The sequence below is a fragment of the Molothrus aeneus genome, chromosome 2 (genome assembly GCF_037042795.1).
Source record: "Molothrus aeneus isolate 106 chromosome 2, BPBGC_Maene_1.0, whole genome shotgun sequence".
Taxonomy (NCBI): Eukaryota; Metazoa; Chordata; class Aves; order Passeriformes; family Icteridae; genus Molothrus; species Molothrus aeneus.
The window spans coordinates 5,390,350-5,407,813 of record NC_089647.1 but is presented as its reverse complement, the minus strand read 5'-3'; the positions used below and the strand labels follow the sequence as shown (position 1 = coordinate 5,407,813).

Below are 17,464 nucleotides of genomic sequence, written 5' to 3'. Positions count from 1 at the left end.
GTGGGTCCTGTAGCTAGCCCTTTTAAATAAATAGTCCTGCCATCACTCTAATAAGTTTGACAAGTTGGTCACAGGCCCTGGGCAGGAAGCTAATAAACTTCAAGTTGCTTTTCTATTGTTTTCCTAAAACAATTTGACTTCCTTTCTGATAGCCTCAAATTCCTTCAATAAAAATAGAGTAGCTGGGAGCCAGAGGAAGAGCTGAACCCGAGCCAAGCTGTGCTCACAATGCCGCCTGCGTAAGATCACATTTTATCCTGATCCACGAAGACCCTTTAAAAGAATAGCAGGCAGACAGCTGCCAGTGCATGTCAGGAACAGCTCAGGAGTGAGTCTCCCCCAGCACTGGTCCTCCAGGCTGCAGGGGATGTCCAGCCAGTGAGGCAGTGTCAGAGCACAGGCTGAGCTCCTGCCTGCCCGCAGTGTCCTCCCTCAGCCACTTCAGGATCTCTTCTGGGAGCCCAAGGCTGGCACAGAGCTGGGCTGTGCTAAAGCTCACCCACCCTGCAGTCAGCTTTACCTGCTCCTCTCTCTACCTGTGCAAGCTCAGCAAAAAAGAGGTAAAGGTCTGTTCTTTCTTTTCTTCTTTTGGAAACATATCTATGAATATATTTATACACACATACTTCTGTTGGGTAGCAATTCATCCCGCTGGAAGTTTGCAGGACAAGATGAATGTCTGGTGGCTAGCTAGATGAGGACTCCTTGCTTTAAAATGACTTGCTGATCCTTTGGACACATCCTTTATGCTCTCCACAGTCTGGTTCCTCCACCTGTAAAACAAGGAGGGTGTTTATAGGAGCTGCAATTTCATTATCATCTGCAAAGCACTTCTCAACTACTCAGAGATGCTGCAGAGTTGAGAAGTGGAGGCAGGAGGGCTGAGAGGGCAGTACTTTGTTTCCAGTAACATAAAGCTGACAGCTGAGCATTTACTTTGGGATAGATGGCAATTTCTCCTCAGTGAGATGAAAACCTCTTCCAGTTTTTCTTGTTGAAAACTTTACTGGAAAATGAGTCTGACACAGAGTGATGTTTCACAACTGGCTGTTTCTTGTTTCCTCTTTTCTCACTCTGTGCTGGTATGGTACTCTGGCTTGGGAAGATGAAAACATCCATCCACATGGAATAAGTTGGGATTTTTACTAAATGAGGAACTGTAACTATAAAACTGTTCTTATTCAGGGGCCTTTGCTACTCCTCTTCCCTTGGGCCCAGCCTGTCCTTGGGAATTTGCCTCCTGCTGGAGGATGCCTTCAAACTGTCTCCAGAGTCTAATGTAAAACAGAGAACTTCCCTCTCTGGCCTTCTCTTTCAATCATATCCGTGCATGGGGATTTGAGATAAAATGTTCCATCAGGAAAGTACCTTTGGAGAAGGTACTAAGGTGCTTTAGAGAGGTGCCTGTCCAGCATGGAACATTATGAGAACCAGAATAAGTGCAGTGCTGTGGCCAGGCAGCAGAGATGAACTCAGCCACTGTTGGGTGGTGGCTTTTTCTGAAATTTCTCATTGCAGCAAACCTTCAGAAACAAAAGTCCTTCAGACAATCTCTTTCAGTTTTCACATCTCAAGAGAGCATCCAGCTGCATTTGAAACAGCCTTCCAGCAAAGCCAGATGCTGTGGGAGCACCTGTTTTTTGTGAAGAAACTCTTTAATATGCGAGCTCTCATCTGTACTGCTGCATATCTGCAGACCTTCTCCATGCATCCTCTTGGCTTGCTCTTTTTGTTTGTTTAAATCTCAGGCACAGAGTGAATCCCTCCATTAAATATCCATGGGATCAGTGCTGGAAAACTCATTACACAAACTCTACTCCAGATTTACCTGGCTTTTGTATGCAAGGGTGCAGATCTGATAAGGCACTGAGGCCAGTACAGGAAATAGAATGAAAAAGGGACCTCTTGGCTTATCAGGTTCAATCCCTTTGAATAACGGGAAAGTACAAACCAAATGGCCTTTTCTAAACTTACTAAACTCTGTCCTAAATCTCATTAGGTTTCCACCCTAACTTGTGCTGCTAAAATGCTGTTCCAGCACCTCCTTGCCAGCTCTGTTGCTTAGAAACCTTCTGATTTCCAACCTAAATTCATTCATGGCCAATTTATATCTATTTATTCTTGTGCCACATTGTCCTTTAACTTATGTAGCTCTGCTCTCTCCTGAACACTTACTTTCCCAACCCCCAATCCCTAAAAGTATTTATAGGCAGCAAATCTCTCCTCTCTTAACCTTTGTTCTGCCAGACTAAGTAACTAAGCTCCCTTATAGTATTCACCCTGCAGGCACATCACACCGTGGTTTAATTACTTTGTGTAGCTGCACTAGCATGAAATTCAGTGCAAAATAATTAATGCTGAAAAGCTCAAACTGGTAGCACATCTATTTTCAAATCAGCTCAAATATCTCTGTGCAGTCCCTGCTGTGACTGATAAGTAAACACGCTGTTGGCTGAGACACTTCCATCCCTCTGACCACCCTGCCGCCTTCCTCTGCACCTGCTCCAGGCTGGATATCCTCCGTGCATGTGGGGAAGCAGCACTGCAGACACTGTTTTGGAGAAGTCTCATCCTCCTGGATGACATTACTTCCACTCACTGCAACTGGAAATGCTGCTACATCCTCAAAGTTTGCTTGCCTTTTTCACCTCCATGTAGCATCGCTGGTTCCTCCTCCTTTGAGCCATGAACTTTCCCCATCTTTCTCCATCTCCTTCTCCTGGGAGATGGAGATTTCTGTTACTCTTCAAACAAGTTCTTAGTGTGTGACTTTGCACTCTCCCACTTAACCTCACCTTGATCACTCTAGTCACAAAGAGCCTTCAGCTCTGGCAGTGCTGGAATCCACCTCTGCCCTCATGATACCTCCCAGCTTGGTTTCACCAGCAGATTTCATTAGTGTTTCTACATTCCGTGCCAAGGTAATTAACAAAAATATAAAAAAAAAGATCAGTCCTAAGAGCAATCTTTAAGCAGCCTCACAGATAATTTCCCTTCAACCTATTAAGGAACTGGTGTATCAATTCTGTCAGTCTCTTACTCACTTGAGGATTTATTTAATAATCCCTGTCTTCTTCAGCTGAATCTTCTACACTAATTTCCTTCTTCTGGGACATCATATCATACGGTTTACTGAACTCCAGGTAGATAAGGGTTGCTCTGTTTCTTTTACCTAGGGGGTCAGGAATCCTAACCCAAGAAAGCTCTTAAGTTTTGATCAAAAGATAGCACATGTTGTTTTATTTTCCTTTTCCCTCCCAGTTTTATTTCTGCTTTCCTTCAAATTGCATTGCACAGCATCACAAACTGCTGTGATCTGCAAGCTGCACACAGCAAGCTGTCAGCTGTTCTCCCCATTCCCACTGTTGGGGACAGCATTCTCTTCCACTTGCTCTCCTCACTTAAGTCAGACAAGTTTTGAATAACAGGCTCTTGGGGAGGGGAGTCAAAATTCTTTTTCCCTGCTAAAGATTGAGCAAACCAGCTATTTTTCTAGCTGATGGGTTGGAGAAGCTGCCAGGACTCCTCTGTTTTCCCTTGAAGAGGCTGCAGTAGAGAGAGAGAAGGGATGACACATTGAGGGGCTGGCTGAAGTATCCATACAACATCTCTACTCCTCTTTCTGTCTCTTGCCTCCCTGTCTGCCTTCTACCATTTCCTTTTCGTGCATCAAAATCCAAATAGTTACCTCTAGGACCAAAACAGAAAGAGCTCTCAACAGGTACCTCCTGTGCATCATGCATGAGTTGGACAGAAACCTTCTCCCCTCCCTCTCACATTCAGCAGAACCAGACTGTATCTGCTGGGTTCAGGATTACCTCTGTACGGCACTCAGGAACAGCCCTTGGGCAGGAAGCACAGAGGAGTGAGCAGGGAGAATCAGACCTGATCACCCTGAGTGCACAGCAAAGTGTCAGCCATGCAGGGAGGTGAGTGCGTTTCAGACAGCTCTCTCACAGGACCTGTCTCTCTACAGCATGTGAAAAACACTTGACAAGCCTTATCCCTAGCCTATCCCAAAGCCATCTGTGAGCTGGACCTGTATTATTAACACCTTTTTTTTGGACACTTCTATGATGAGTTCCTTGACAATCTCACTGGCATAAAATCAACATGAGTTTACATAATAATGCTTCGTGGAAATTACTCTACAAAGACAAAAAGCTGGAATGATATTCTCCTTCCCATGAATTTCCATTGCAGATACACAACTGCAACACAGGAGAGGGAGAAACAACTACAGAAACATTTCCATTTTCTTAAAAGCCACAGAAGGGCTTTCAATAAAGTTAGGAATGAAGAAGCAGGTGACTATACATGTCTCCATACCAGGAGGTTACTGAGCTGCTGTGGGAATTTACTTGTCCTGCATCCTGCTCTAACCATCAGTGAGGATACAGCCCTCCTGGAAAAGAGTTGCACTCCTAACTTCAGAGTGAGAGTGTCCACACAGGACATGCTTCCATAGATAGCCTCTGCACACAACTGTCCCTTTGTAGACTGGCTTTCAATCTGGTGACTAAAGGAGGTGGTAAATTAGTGGGAGGAAAATTATTAGAAGAGTTGCCAGCATTGTGTCTTAGTCCCTGGACTGCTTTGGTTTCATGATCTGCACTCACTGATGCATAGAGACCACCAGGCAATGCTCTGGGTGGAGATATCCAACCTGGAAAGGATTGCTGGAGGGACAACCACCAAAGCTTGTGTGCAGCAAGTTGGTTCTCAGGTCAGCAGAGTCTTCTGTGCAAATCTCACTCTCCTGCCACTGATTCTTTGAGACCTTTATCAAAGCCAGAAGGCATCTCTGATTCTGCCTCCTCGCTGGGCCATTCCTGATGTGCAGGAATCAGAGGCTCAGCTTGACACACACACGAAACACAAGACCTTCAGACACTTGATACGTCAAAAACATTTTTAAGAGAGGCCCAAACACTCATGAGTCTGACTGTGTGTGCAGGGAGGTGGTGGTAGCGTGGTGTGACAAAAAACACCTCTCTTGACAGGCAGATTATTCTCTACTTATCAGTAAGGGGGCATGTAAAAAGTCTCTGGGAGGATTTGGTGCCCTTTAGGACAAGGCTGCAGCTGTGCTGGGCCCCTGGTCCAAGCCAGCAGAGCAAGTTCTGTGTGATTTGAAGAGGTGGAAGACCCTGCTCCACACGAACCTCTGCTTTGCCAGATTAAGCTTGAACGAGTCAGAAATATGTCCTTTGCCGGTTGAATTGTCTTTTGTCTTGTGTGGAAAAAGCTTTCCAGGGTCTGGCTGGTGTAACTGTGGGGCAAGGCTGTCTCTTTTCATCTGGGGAAGGCTTAGAGTGTTATCTGTGGGAAGATGTGCAAAGGAGCAGTAGGAGCAGCGGCTGGAAGGGACTGCGCGAAGCCAGCAGCGAGTGCATCCTGCCGGCATGAGGAGGGTGGCACGGGGAGAGGCTGAGAATGAGAGGGAGGAATGAGATCCATGGTCTTTAAAGGAGAAACAACAGGAAACCAGGTTTGAAAATAGAAAGATTAGTCTGGAGGGGGTGGGAGAGACAAGAAAAGTAGGTGAAGAAAGAAGAGGGGGAAAGGCGGAGAGGCAGTGGGGAAGACAGAAAGTGACACAGAAAGGGGGTGGAGAAAAAGAGAGGAAGAGAGAGAGAGAGAACCATATTAAAGGAATAAAACGAAGCAACTGAGGAGAGCAAGGAGTTCAACTTCACTACAAAAAGGGAAAGTGCTAAAGCAAGGAAAGGAGACTGAAGACAAGACACTGGAAATCAGGTAAGAAACCAAGAGGGGGAAATAATAGAACTGCAGAAGTGCCGATGGTAGATCAAGTTATTACACTCAAGTGGAAAACAGCACGAGGGGGAAAAGAGATTTGGAGAGGCAGGAAAAGAAGGGTGGCCAAAAAATAACTTTTAAAAAAATTACTTTTTTTTTCATTTTCTCTTCAAAACATTCCCGTAGTAACATGGTGGGCTTGGGACATTTTAAAAATTAAATTGTTTTACCACAGGCAGCTAGAGAATTAAGAAGTAACTTCCCTGCCATGAACAGAGATACCAATAGATTCCAATGTATAGGAAAGCATGATAAGAGCCCCAAACATCCTCCCTCAGACAGTATAAAGTGCAAATTGCCATTTCTGTCAGATCCCATTACAACATGCTGTCAAGCTGCTCAGGGGACAGTGGTGAAGGGAACTCTTACCTAGGAGAGGCTCTTGGGGTGTAAACACTTTATCAAGTGTCTGCATTAACTGCCTATATTCTGAAGTGTGCAGGATGCTTTCAAAATATTGCAGTTTCTTTTCCTTGAGAGTACAGTGTCCTGGCTGGTGTGTGTCATGGAGCCTGGGAATGTAACTCCAGAGTAGAGAACTGCCTTGCTGGTATCTCGCAGTCACACGTTCTGTGCGCGCCGCCAGGGAATGAATGCCTTTCTCCTCCATCCCCACACTGCCCGTGGCAGCCTCAGCAAGGACCCACACAGACCTGAAGGGACAAATGTCCTCTCCCAGATCAGCAGCTGCTGCTCTTTTTATTTTCCTTTCTAACTTCCCCCCCCACCCCCTTTTTGTACTTGGAATAGTTATGCAATTACATTTCTGTAATTTAACGCTGCTTTTTCAAAGAATACCCCACTTTGAGAATATGGTAGCCCTGGAACACACCCACCTGAAAAGAGGCAATCTCACTGAATGTAAAGGTTGCTGACTAATTGCCACCTCAGATCTGTGGTGGCTCCTTTGATTTCCTAGGCTGCCTATTTGTCGTGTCTAAGGAGCTTTGTGGCATTCTGGTTTTAACAACTTCAGTAAACTGAGGCAGAGCCCCTGTCCCTCAAGTGCTGTGACAACATTTAGATGATCACATAAGTGTTTTTTCTGGACGAATCTCAGCTAAAAAAGTCCTGTGCTGAATGAGCCTTAAGCATTGAAGTCTCCCTCCATCATAATAAACCTATCAAAATGCCTTGGTGAAGCAGTGTGGATGAACGTTTTCCCCTACTGCTATGTGCTCCTCTCTTTTAAGAACTTCATGCATGTAACATGCGTGTGCTTATGTGTGTGCAGCTAGGAGCAGCTTAAACTGTTATTCAGAAGCCTCACAGTATTCAGCATTTGTATGAGGAGCCAAAAAATTCTGCATTTACTGCTATTTTCAAAATCTAGTCTGAGAAAAGCACACATTTCTAACTTTGTTCCCTTTTTCCTTGGGAGCAGAGCAATACTTTCGGAGAATTCCTGAGGCTTCAGGGTTTAAAATACTCATCAGGCTCTTGTCGCTTGGGAACTATGTTAAGTATTCCTGTTACTATAAGTATTTGAGGTTGGTTGTTGGTTTTGTTTTTTTTTTTTACTCAACAGTATATATTATCACAATATTTTTAGTATTATATGTGCGTTAAAAAAATTAAGCTCTGACAGAAAATACAGAACTTCATACCTTAGCTTCTCTTCTCTTTTTGACCTTCAGACAGATTTCACACATTCTGCACACATTTGCCCACTTTCTGACTTATCCTGCAGCATTGAAAATAGACAAGGAGGAATGAGTAATTCAGCACTACCCCATGCCATTAGGGAGCACAGTTTGGAGACTGCTCCATGCTTTGGGTGCTGTTGTAAGAGGCACGAAGATAGAGGCTTAAAATTAGAAATAATTCCCAGAAGACAACAGAGAGACTTCAATATTTGGGGGGAGATCAATTTTATTGCTATTGATAAGCAACTGAGAGATCTCTGTGAGCAATACTCAGCATGCTAGCTCTTCCCTGAAACAAAGAAATATTCATGCCACACAGCATGCAATGAGCAGCGAGATGCACGCTTTTAAGTCTCTCCAGTGTATCTTTGAAGAAGGGTCAGGGGGTTTTAATGTAAGAACCACAGGTTTTACATTTATATTTCTGCCTTTCTCCATGTTTTATGTCATTATGGACATGCTCTGAGAATGGCTGAGAATTTCCATATGAAACTGCTCTCCCTTAGAAGCAGAAAAGCTGACAGATGCCTTGGTCAGGGCACAGGGTGGCTTGGAAAGTGAAGCAGTCTGGCAAGAGTGACCCCTGCAGAGCTCCAGGGTCTTCTGCTGCACTCAGATGTCTGGTGAAGAAAGGAGGGAATAGTGGGATGGGAGAAAAACTGCCTCCAGTTTGTAATCAGATAAAGCTATCCAAGAGGACTGGGGTTAATTCTTGCTTCTTAGTCCAATTTCCTCTGTCATGATGAGACAAATCACTTAAGCTACATTTCCCCACAAATGCCCATTTCTTGTCTTTTGGGTCTCTGACTTCTACATGTAGTGCAACTGGTGGGAGTGATAAACTCTCCCACTTCAGCACAAACCAGACAGAGCTCTGCTCTGAATACACATTATACACACTGCTAAGTACACTGGGGGAAAAGGCACCAACAGATTAACCACATCACCAAAGAGCTTCCAAAATTAATGAACAGTTTTTATCTTAATCTCTCACTGCCTTAGTCCCTCAGCTGCACAGCTGATCTAACACCATCTCCTCACCTCTGGGTGGTAATGAAAGTAAGTAGATTTATAATTGTGAGGCGATCAGATACTGTTGTGATGAAAGCCATAGGAAAACCCATAAGGAAACTAATAACTCTGCCTTTAGAGCTGGACTTGAATAATGTACAGTAAATGAGGCACGGCCACCCACTGAACAATGAGGAGAAAACAAAATGTTGAATAGCTGCTGTTCAAGAAAGCCCCCGCCAGGCTGGCACAGAAGAAGGCAGGCATCCTGTGCAAAGAATGAGGTGACAATGTGAGGATGTGGTTAAGGACTCCAAGAGGCACAGGCACAAAGAGATTGAATTAAGATTACTGAGAACAGTAACCCCAGCATTTCCTAACTCCCTACTGCTGGGCTTTGCCAATTTAGTATTAGTTGGTTTCAAAGGGGGATGTATTTTTCTGCATATATATATATATATATATATATATATGTATAAATATGGTGCATACACTGAGTACAAAAAATAATCCACTCACACAGCCAGACTGAGGCTAGGATACAGCAATGAGGCTGGAGTGTGAAAAGAATCCCACAGATTTTTGGAAAGAAGGAAGAAATGAGATTTGACAAGGTAGTAATAAGTGGGAAATAGATAGTGGCTGAAAATGTCCCCTTTCTAAGGCTGAAAGAATTAGCAGTTTGGGTGCTGTATAGAGTTAGCTGGTCAAAACTGCCCAGAAACTGAGACAACGCTCTCTGGGGGAGCTTGACTGTAGGGAAACCACAGGGAACTGATAGGCAGGGAGATACTGGGGTGAGAGGAAGGAAGAAAGGATGGGAAAAGTCTGGATGAGAGGTCTCTCCTTCTCCCATTACCTCTTCAGCCTGTTTTATTTCCACACTATAACAAGTTGCGTCTCATGCAGTCTGTGCACAAGCCTAAAATCACCTGGGCAGCTTTAATTGCTGCTATATTGTGCCCAGTGTGAGGCCTGCCATCCCTGCACACCTCCTTACACCAGCCTTCCCCACAGACTGAGCAGTGCTTGAGATCAGCTTCTCTCAGAAGAGCTCAGGGACAGCTTTTACTACGGCAGCCCCCAAATTTCTCAGCTTGCTTTTGTTTTCCAGAGTTCCCTGTGCCCTCTTTACCTATCTCCTCACCTCTGTTTTGCCCAGTTTAGTATCATCTGCAAATTCAGAATCCCAAGAGAATTAGAAGATGCTCCCTGCTTTTTAAATGTAAGCCTGGATACCACTATCATGTAACTATTTGATGCCAGCTTTTCAAAGACAGTGGGATAAATTCATCCCTCAGCTTGACTCATCTGAGTTCAAGGTCTCTTCTGTTCTTAGTCTCCTGAGATTACACCAGGCAGAGCTTGGCCCTAATATTTGGATATATGAAAGCACATGGGGAGGAATAGCATTAGATGTTCTGGACAGACAACTAATAAAAATTCAACTGACTCCGAGTCTGCACCTTCCATTATCACTTCAGATGAAAATATTCTATATATTATTATCATCTGTGTGTGTAACACATCCCTGATGTACACACTTGAAGGTGCTGAGTGATCCCCCTCTGTCTGTGTCCCTGTGTGTGCAGGAGGTGACGGGTCATTCAGCTCCCTTATCTTCTCACCCACTCTCTTTTTCGTGAACTCTGAGAGTTTCCACATTTGGAGAGGAGGGGGAAAGCACACCTCGTCAAGAATAACAAGCTGTCTGCAACTACAAGTAGGGCCAGTGGTCTGGATACCAGTATGACCCTTCCAGAATTCACAGTGAACTTGGGAGGAGCAGAAAGATAAGAAACGTTGGATTTCTGTGTTGTAGGACAAGAGCTGTTAACACAGAGCTCTTCTTCTCCCCTGAGATTTCAGCTCTAGAGTCAAAGTCACTCTGATACTGGCTCAACACAGGACTTTGAACCCAAGGAACCAGAATGGAACCTATGCAAACATGTCAATTATTTTTCTTTAAAAGCATAAGTACAAAGGTATTTATCCCAGGTTCATGTGCAGATCAGAGTTACATATTTGGCTAAAGAACTGGCCTGGTTCAGGCAGAAACTTATCATAAGCATATGTGTGCATATATGAAGCCAGAGAGATGGTGTTGTGACAAAAATACCTAATAGGTAGTTGCTTTTCCATTGTATATCCATAGGAAGGAGCCAATGCGAGTAAACTCTGAACAAAAAGATACCTGCTGAGGTGGGCTTTAGCATCACAAATCCTCTGTAATCCAAAGCACTGCACCCACTCTGCACAGCGCATTTCTAACTCTATTCATCATTTAATGCTGTAAGCCAAAAAACAAAACAAAACAAAATGCCTCTGGTTCTACCAGGTGTACCCACTATAGAAGGGCAGCAGGACAGGGTTTTCTTTCAGGTAGCCAAGTCAGTGTTGTCTGAGGGCACAGGAGAGAAGGGCTGTGGTCTGTAGAAGCAGATGTGCAGTAGAAGCAGTGTTGTGCTGCTGTTATGAGGTTTCAAAGGCAGTGTTACGTAGAAAAAAGGACACAATCTTGCAAGTCACAACCTCTGAGCTCTGTCCCCAAACTGTCTCTGACACAGTGACCTCAAACAAGCAGTTTGTCCCTTCTGTACCCCAGTGATCACCATCTGCAAGACAGAGGTGACAACATCTGCACTGCATGGGATGCTGAGGCTACCAACAAGGGGCTGGAGATCCTAAAGTAACCAGCATTAACCTCCAATGCAGAGCTTGAATTGTCCTTCCCAAGTGCCTACAGCTGGGAGTGCACAGTTTGGCACTGTGGGCCCCACTCCTGTCTGGGTTCAGCCTAACAAGGGCCAGCACAGAGCAAAGATCTCTGCCCACTCACCCACCATGATCTGTTGTGCCACGTGGTGGCCTGGACCTGTATGAGATAACACAGCTGGAGGGAGCAAAGCCACAGGCAATTCCTGACCATGCCCCAGCCAGCCTGGATGCCCCACTGCAATGTCACTGCTCACACGCCCAGCACCCAGAGGGGACAGCTGCCTCCTCATTCAGTAGCTTGGAGGGGATGCACTTCTGGCATGGCATCCTCAAACAGCCACGTGTCTGGAATGTGAGCTTCTTAAAACATCCTGGGCCCTCCACTTCGTTGTGAAATCTCATTAATTCCCAGAGACACACATTTGTACCTGATTGAGCAAATCACAGAGACTGAGCAAAAATGCAATGGCTTTGAATCCGATACTTTCCCCCTCCCTGGGAACTGTGCTTGCCTCACACAAAGGAGCTTTCCTTGGAGAGCCTCTCCACATGCCCCTGGGATCTGCCACAGGGAAGAGGTGAGCCCAGCAAGGGAGAGCAGAAACAGTGTTATAATCAGACTCTCCACTTTATTTTAGAAACATCCCGCAGAGATGGCGACCTCCTGTCACCTTCCTTGTGGGAAAAGCTAGCTTGAAGTGTTGAGCCCAGCTATTTATATCACTGCTGATAGTCTTGCCTGTCTTCTGAAGAGGGGAAAACTTTCTTCCTAGCCACCCCAGGGAAATAAACTCATATAAAGTTGATTGCACAGGAACAGCCCTCCTGGCTCTCTGGTGTGGATTTGCTAGCTGTTCATCAGAGCCCTGGCTAACTCCAACCAGAATGAGCGAGCAGCAGTGATGTGAAATGCTCTCATGTCCTTCAGAGCACGTGGCATCACCAAGACGATGGGCAAAACTGCTCAGAGGGCAACAGACACTTCCCCTCCCTCAGATAAAGGTAGTGCAAAAAAGGAATGGCAGAGAGCAGCCCGTGGCTGGTGAGCCAGCCTGGCATGCTAGCAGGTGCCGTCCTCACTGGGGTATTTTTATCGTGGAATTTGGCAGTCACAAGGCAGCCTGGAGCTGAGCAGACTCCATGCTTGGCCTGAGGGGTGATGCTCAGTTTTCCTCAGCTTCAGTGGTGCTGCAGGTGATGACTGAGCTGGGCTGGCCACGGTGCTGGGTTAGTGCCAAGCTGCCCTGGTCTGTGTCACACACGCTTCTCCCAGTGCCAGGGTCCCGTGACGGCGCCCAGCTCCCGTGGGGACCCAGCAAAAACCTGCCAGCAAAAAGCATGGAAGGGCAGTGGCACAGCCCACGGCTGCTCGTGAATATGCATGACCCTGCTGCCAAGACTGCCCTCCACCAGGTGCTGAGACCCCACAAAAATACCCAGAGGTGTTTTTTGCCCGGTTACACCAGAGTGAGATGAGATTTGTCCAACTGAGCCCAAACTAGGAATATAAAAGGCTGCAGATGCTCAGACGCTGAGAGGTCAAAGCATGTGAGGGCAACAGTAGTCTGGGACTGAGGAAAAAGAGCTATATGGAAAATTCCCAAGAATAGTAAAGCTATGAGGAGAAAGGCTAGGTCAGGGGCAGCTCTGCATAGCCAGGAAAAGCTGTCAGGAGGTGACAATCCTTCTTTTCTTGCTGGCAGCAGAGAACTAGATGCTCTCAAAGACCCTTGGTCTGGCGCTGCAAAAATAGCTCGCTAGTAAGTATCAAATGTCCAAGCCAAAAATGCTGCTCTAGGAGGGAAACTCCTCTTGGTTTCCAAAATCTGTTCCCCTGTGGCCAACTACGCCCTTGCAGGAGCCACCTCAGCTCTCTATGGGGCTGTAGCAGGATGATCTGGAGGCATCTCTGGGCAGTCCCTTCTTGAGACAGTGTGCAGGGGAGGGCAGAGGAAATGTCCCTACTTTCTAGCCTAAGCCTCATGACTACCAGCCTCAGATCCTTCTGATTTACAGCTTCTTGAAATATTCTGTGCATGTGTGAGACAGGTAAATTGCTGTTCTGCTTGCATCCCTTAGCATTTTTTATTTCTGGATTCCTCTTGTACTTATGTTTGCTTTACTTTGTGTCCTGCACATCCTGATTTTTACAATTTGCAAGTGTCTAGGCTTAGTAGCCATCCCTGGGGAAAGCAAGCTATTATAAAACCCAAAATAACCTGCACACAGTAGAATGGATGGGAAGAGGGCCTCAGTTTGTGATTGTACTTCCCTGTGGCAGTAAGTAAAAACAGCCTTTGCACAGCCAGGGAGAACTGTGTTCATATTTACAGAGCCAAGCAAGGTGAAACAAGAAAAGGCATGTGTAAACAACATAAACTCACCTGGAAAAGTGCTGCCTTGTAAGGAATATTCCCCACATACAGCTGTGCTACAGCACAGTGATGTTGGACACACGTAACACTGAGCTGTAGGCAGCTGGTCGCCTTCTCTGCACTCTGGGGGAACAAAAGCAAACACGCTGATCTCAGTGCCACAGTCTGTAAATATTTCCCATCACTGATTTATCTGCCTGTGTTTAATCCCCTGGTGCTCCTGGAATGAAGCCATATGCTAATTTCTCCAGAATGCAGTAACTGCACCAAAGCCATTTCAGAAGGTAAGACAGACCCACACATTCACCAGCTTCCACCAGTGCAAATGAGAGGAGTCAGAAAGACCAGCTGATTTTCTGTGTTACTGCTCCTCCAGCTCTGGGCTGGCTGCAGACCAAAGCTTCTGCATATGCCAAGCAGCCACCAGGATCTCCATCAGCATGATTGCAGCATGCCTGCCAGGGCAGGAAAGAGCCAAACCCCATCCTTTGCTTCCTGTATGTGCTTTCTCCCTGCTCACATGGCTTCTGACAGGTAGTGGGGTAGCAAGTGCCACTGCCCTTCTCCTTTCCTGAGCAACCCTCACCTTCCCCAGGGCAGCCCTCAGCAGCACCAGGAACTTGAACATTCAACTTTTGATCTTTGTCCCATCCATCCTTGCAGCTGGACACAGCACAGGAACAAAGCATGGGATGAATTATGGTGTGTGCTGCTACATTAAATTATATCACTCACATAACTAGAGGAGGGGATATTTTTCCCTCAACAAGTGTATTTGTTCTCCAGCTTTTGCTCACAGGAAATCTACACAATATTGCTACAGTAAATTTTCAGCTTTTAACAGTGTCTGCTCTCCACAAATGTTCTTTGCACTATAAAAATAATTGGCTCCTAAAGACAGGACAAGGAATAATAAAGGAGAGTTAACAATTTGGTCCCTGTGGCTTTGGGATTTACCTTGACTAGTGCTTTTAATATTTCATTATGATGATTATTTTTACATTAACTTATTAAAATGCTATTTTCCAAAAGAATGACTGTGGGAGGACATTAGCTCCAAGGTAATAGTGCATACTTTATAGCACCCAGCCCTTAACTCTCACCAGGGAGAGCTTTGCAGTGCCCTGGCAAGGTAAGTATGGTGAGCATAACTGGATCAAATGATTGCTCAAGCACTCCCACAGAGCCCCACAAAAGATGGACTAAACCCACAGCTCTCTTTTTATCCATCAGGTTAAGTGACTTGGCCAGAAACAGTCAGTCAGAGTCAGAAACAAAACTGAAACAAGGCTCTCCTTCATTTCCACTTTGCAATCCTACTCCCAGTCCAGCAAACCTTTCCTGTCATCAGACCACCTACCAACAGCACTTCCCAGGAGTGCTGGTCCTTGGGAGGCACTTCAAAGGAGGCATTTTTCTTTGTGTCTTTCATTTGAACTGTGAAAGTTTCCTCATAATTTAAGAAAAGCAGAAGGAGCAAGACTCATCATTTAGATTTTGCAGCAGTTCCCTCTCAGAGAGTCATGACAAGGTGGCAGCAGATTAGGTTTCCAGAACTGGCACAGCCCACCAAATTCTTTACACTCCCCTAAACATTTGCAGCTTGTAAATGAAACACTTACAGCTGAAAACACTGCAAAACCAAAGCAAAACTTACAGACAGGGAGCAGGTGGGCAACAGAGAGATTTTCTCTGTGCTTCAGTGGTGGCACTGAGCTCATAAAGGAAACCCAGAGCTGCACACACTTCACATCCCAGTTGTTGGTGCAGGTATTACACAAAGGCAACATCTGACAGTGCCACTGCTCAGGCCAGGCTGTAGATTCCACTCTTATCTCCCAGGGGATCAGCCCACTAAGGATTTCCCAGAGTGCAGTCTACAGACAGATGAATGCTGCTTTAATGTCCCAGTCCACGGAGGATGCAATATGCAGATCACAGTGAAAGGACTTTCTGAATCAAAAATAAATCTGGCTCACCCTCACGGTTTTGGGAACTCATTTAGCAGGCTGTGGATGAGTTCTATAAAAAAAAAAGATCACTTTTTGTTTCAGTATCTGAATTTAAAAAGAAAAAGAAATCCCAAGAACAACACAAGGTTTCCAGCGGATGTGAAATAGTTTTCAGCAAACCAGACCTCATTCATTTCAGGGCACATGAAAACACTTCCTCTGACACAAAACAAAAAAACCCATTTCACTCCATCCATTACCAGCCGGGCATTTCCTAACTCTCCTTAGAACCACTCTCTGTTCTCTCCCAACAGGGACTTGCGCTCAGCTCTCAAGACTTCTCACCCCTCCTGGTGAGCAGCAATGGGGGAGTGGAGTTTCCTGGGAGACTTCCTCGAGAAGGTCCACAAACACTCCACGGTGGTGGGGAAGGTCTGGCTGACCGTGCTCTTCATCTTCCGGATGCTGGTGCTGGGAACGGCAGCGGAGTCCTCCTGGGGGGACGAGCAGTCTGACTTCATGTGCGACACCCAGCAGCCCGGCTGTGAGAACGTCTGCTACGACAAGGCCTTCCCCATCTCCCACGTGCGCTTCTGGGTCCTGCAGATCATCTTCGTCTCCACCCCGTCCCTGGTGTACATGGGCCACGCCATGCACACGGTGCGCATGGAGGAGAAGAGGAAGATGAAGGAGGCAGAAATAGAGGCCCGAGAGAACAAAAACGGCGGTGACACGTACTACCAGCAGAAGTGCTCCGTGGCAGAGAAGGAGACTAAGCTGTCTGGCTGGGATGAAGCAGGAGGCCAAATCATACTCAGGGGCAGCCTGCTGAACACCTATGTGTACAGCATTTTGATCCGGACCGCCATGGAAGTGGCCTTCATTGTGGGGCAGTATGTCCTGTACGGGATCTTCCTGGAGACCCTGTACATCTGCCAGCGGGCACCGTGCCCCCACCCTGTCAACTGCTACGTGTCCCGCCCCACGGAGAAGAACGTCTTCATCGTCTTCATGCTGGCTGTGGCAGTGCTCTCCCTCTTCCTCAGCCTGGCCGAGCTGTACCACCTGGGCTGGAAGAAAGCCAAAGAGAGGTGCTCCCGCTCTTACAAAGCCAGCCCCAGCACAGCCCCCGGCAGGCTGGAGTCTGCCCCGCAGGCGGAGAGGGCACAGATGTACACCCCGCCCCCGGATTTTAACCAGTGCCTGTCGAGTCCCAACGGGAAGTTCATCAGCCCCTTCAGCAACAAGATGGCCTCCCAGCAGAACACCGCCAACTTCGCCACCGAGAGGGTCCACGGCCAGGAGGATGCTGCTGGGGAAGGGCCCTTCATGAAGTCCAGCTACGTGGAGAGTCCAGAGGTGGCCAGTGAGTGTGCAGCACCCGCCTTCCCCGAGAACTATTTCAACGAGAAACGCCGGCTCAGCAAGGCCAGCCGTGCCAGCAGCAAGGCGAGGTCGGATGATTTGTCTGTGTGACCTGTCTCCAGCAGGGATGAGGAGAAGGAGCTTTCCCAGCACTCAGTAAAACTTCTGCAAAGTGGACTCCAAATTCTTGCCCCTAACCTCCCTGTTTTAATATCCTCTCTCTATCCTGTCCAGACAGCACCTCTCACAGCTCAAGGCAGGGGCAGCCACAGGCACTGAAGAGAGACATCAGTCTTGGGCTATGAAGCCCTCAGCTGTTTTTTCACCATGGGACCCACAGGGATTAGAGACTCCCCACCCTTAGGCTGGTAGAGCACAGGCCAGCAGACTCCTGCCCAGTGGGTATCCGCTGTGACACTGTATTCAACAGACTGACTGGACCTCTACATCTTCTGTGGTCTCTGTTCAACACTTGCAACATCAGCTTGGCAGTTACACTGAGCTGAAGCTTCTCTCACCTGCAGGGAGCAGAAATACACCAGTCGGCTTTCTGAAAGAGAGATTTTTCTCATCT

At 46.6% G+C, this 17,464-nt stretch overlaps 1 protein-coding gene across 1 annotated transcript; it reads left to right on the top strand.

Annotated features, from left to right (window-relative positions):
- The first annotated feature begins 15,888 nt into the window (after positions 1 to 15,888).
- Positions 15,889 to 17,001, top strand: GJA5 (gap junction protein alpha 5). The gene has a single exon (XM_066568319.1). The coding sequence runs from the start codon at positions 15,889 to 15,891 to the stop codon at positions 16,999 to 17,001; it is 1,113 nt and encodes a 370-aa protein (XP_066424416.1).
- The last annotated feature ends 463 nt before the right edge of the window (positions 17,002 to 17,464 follow it).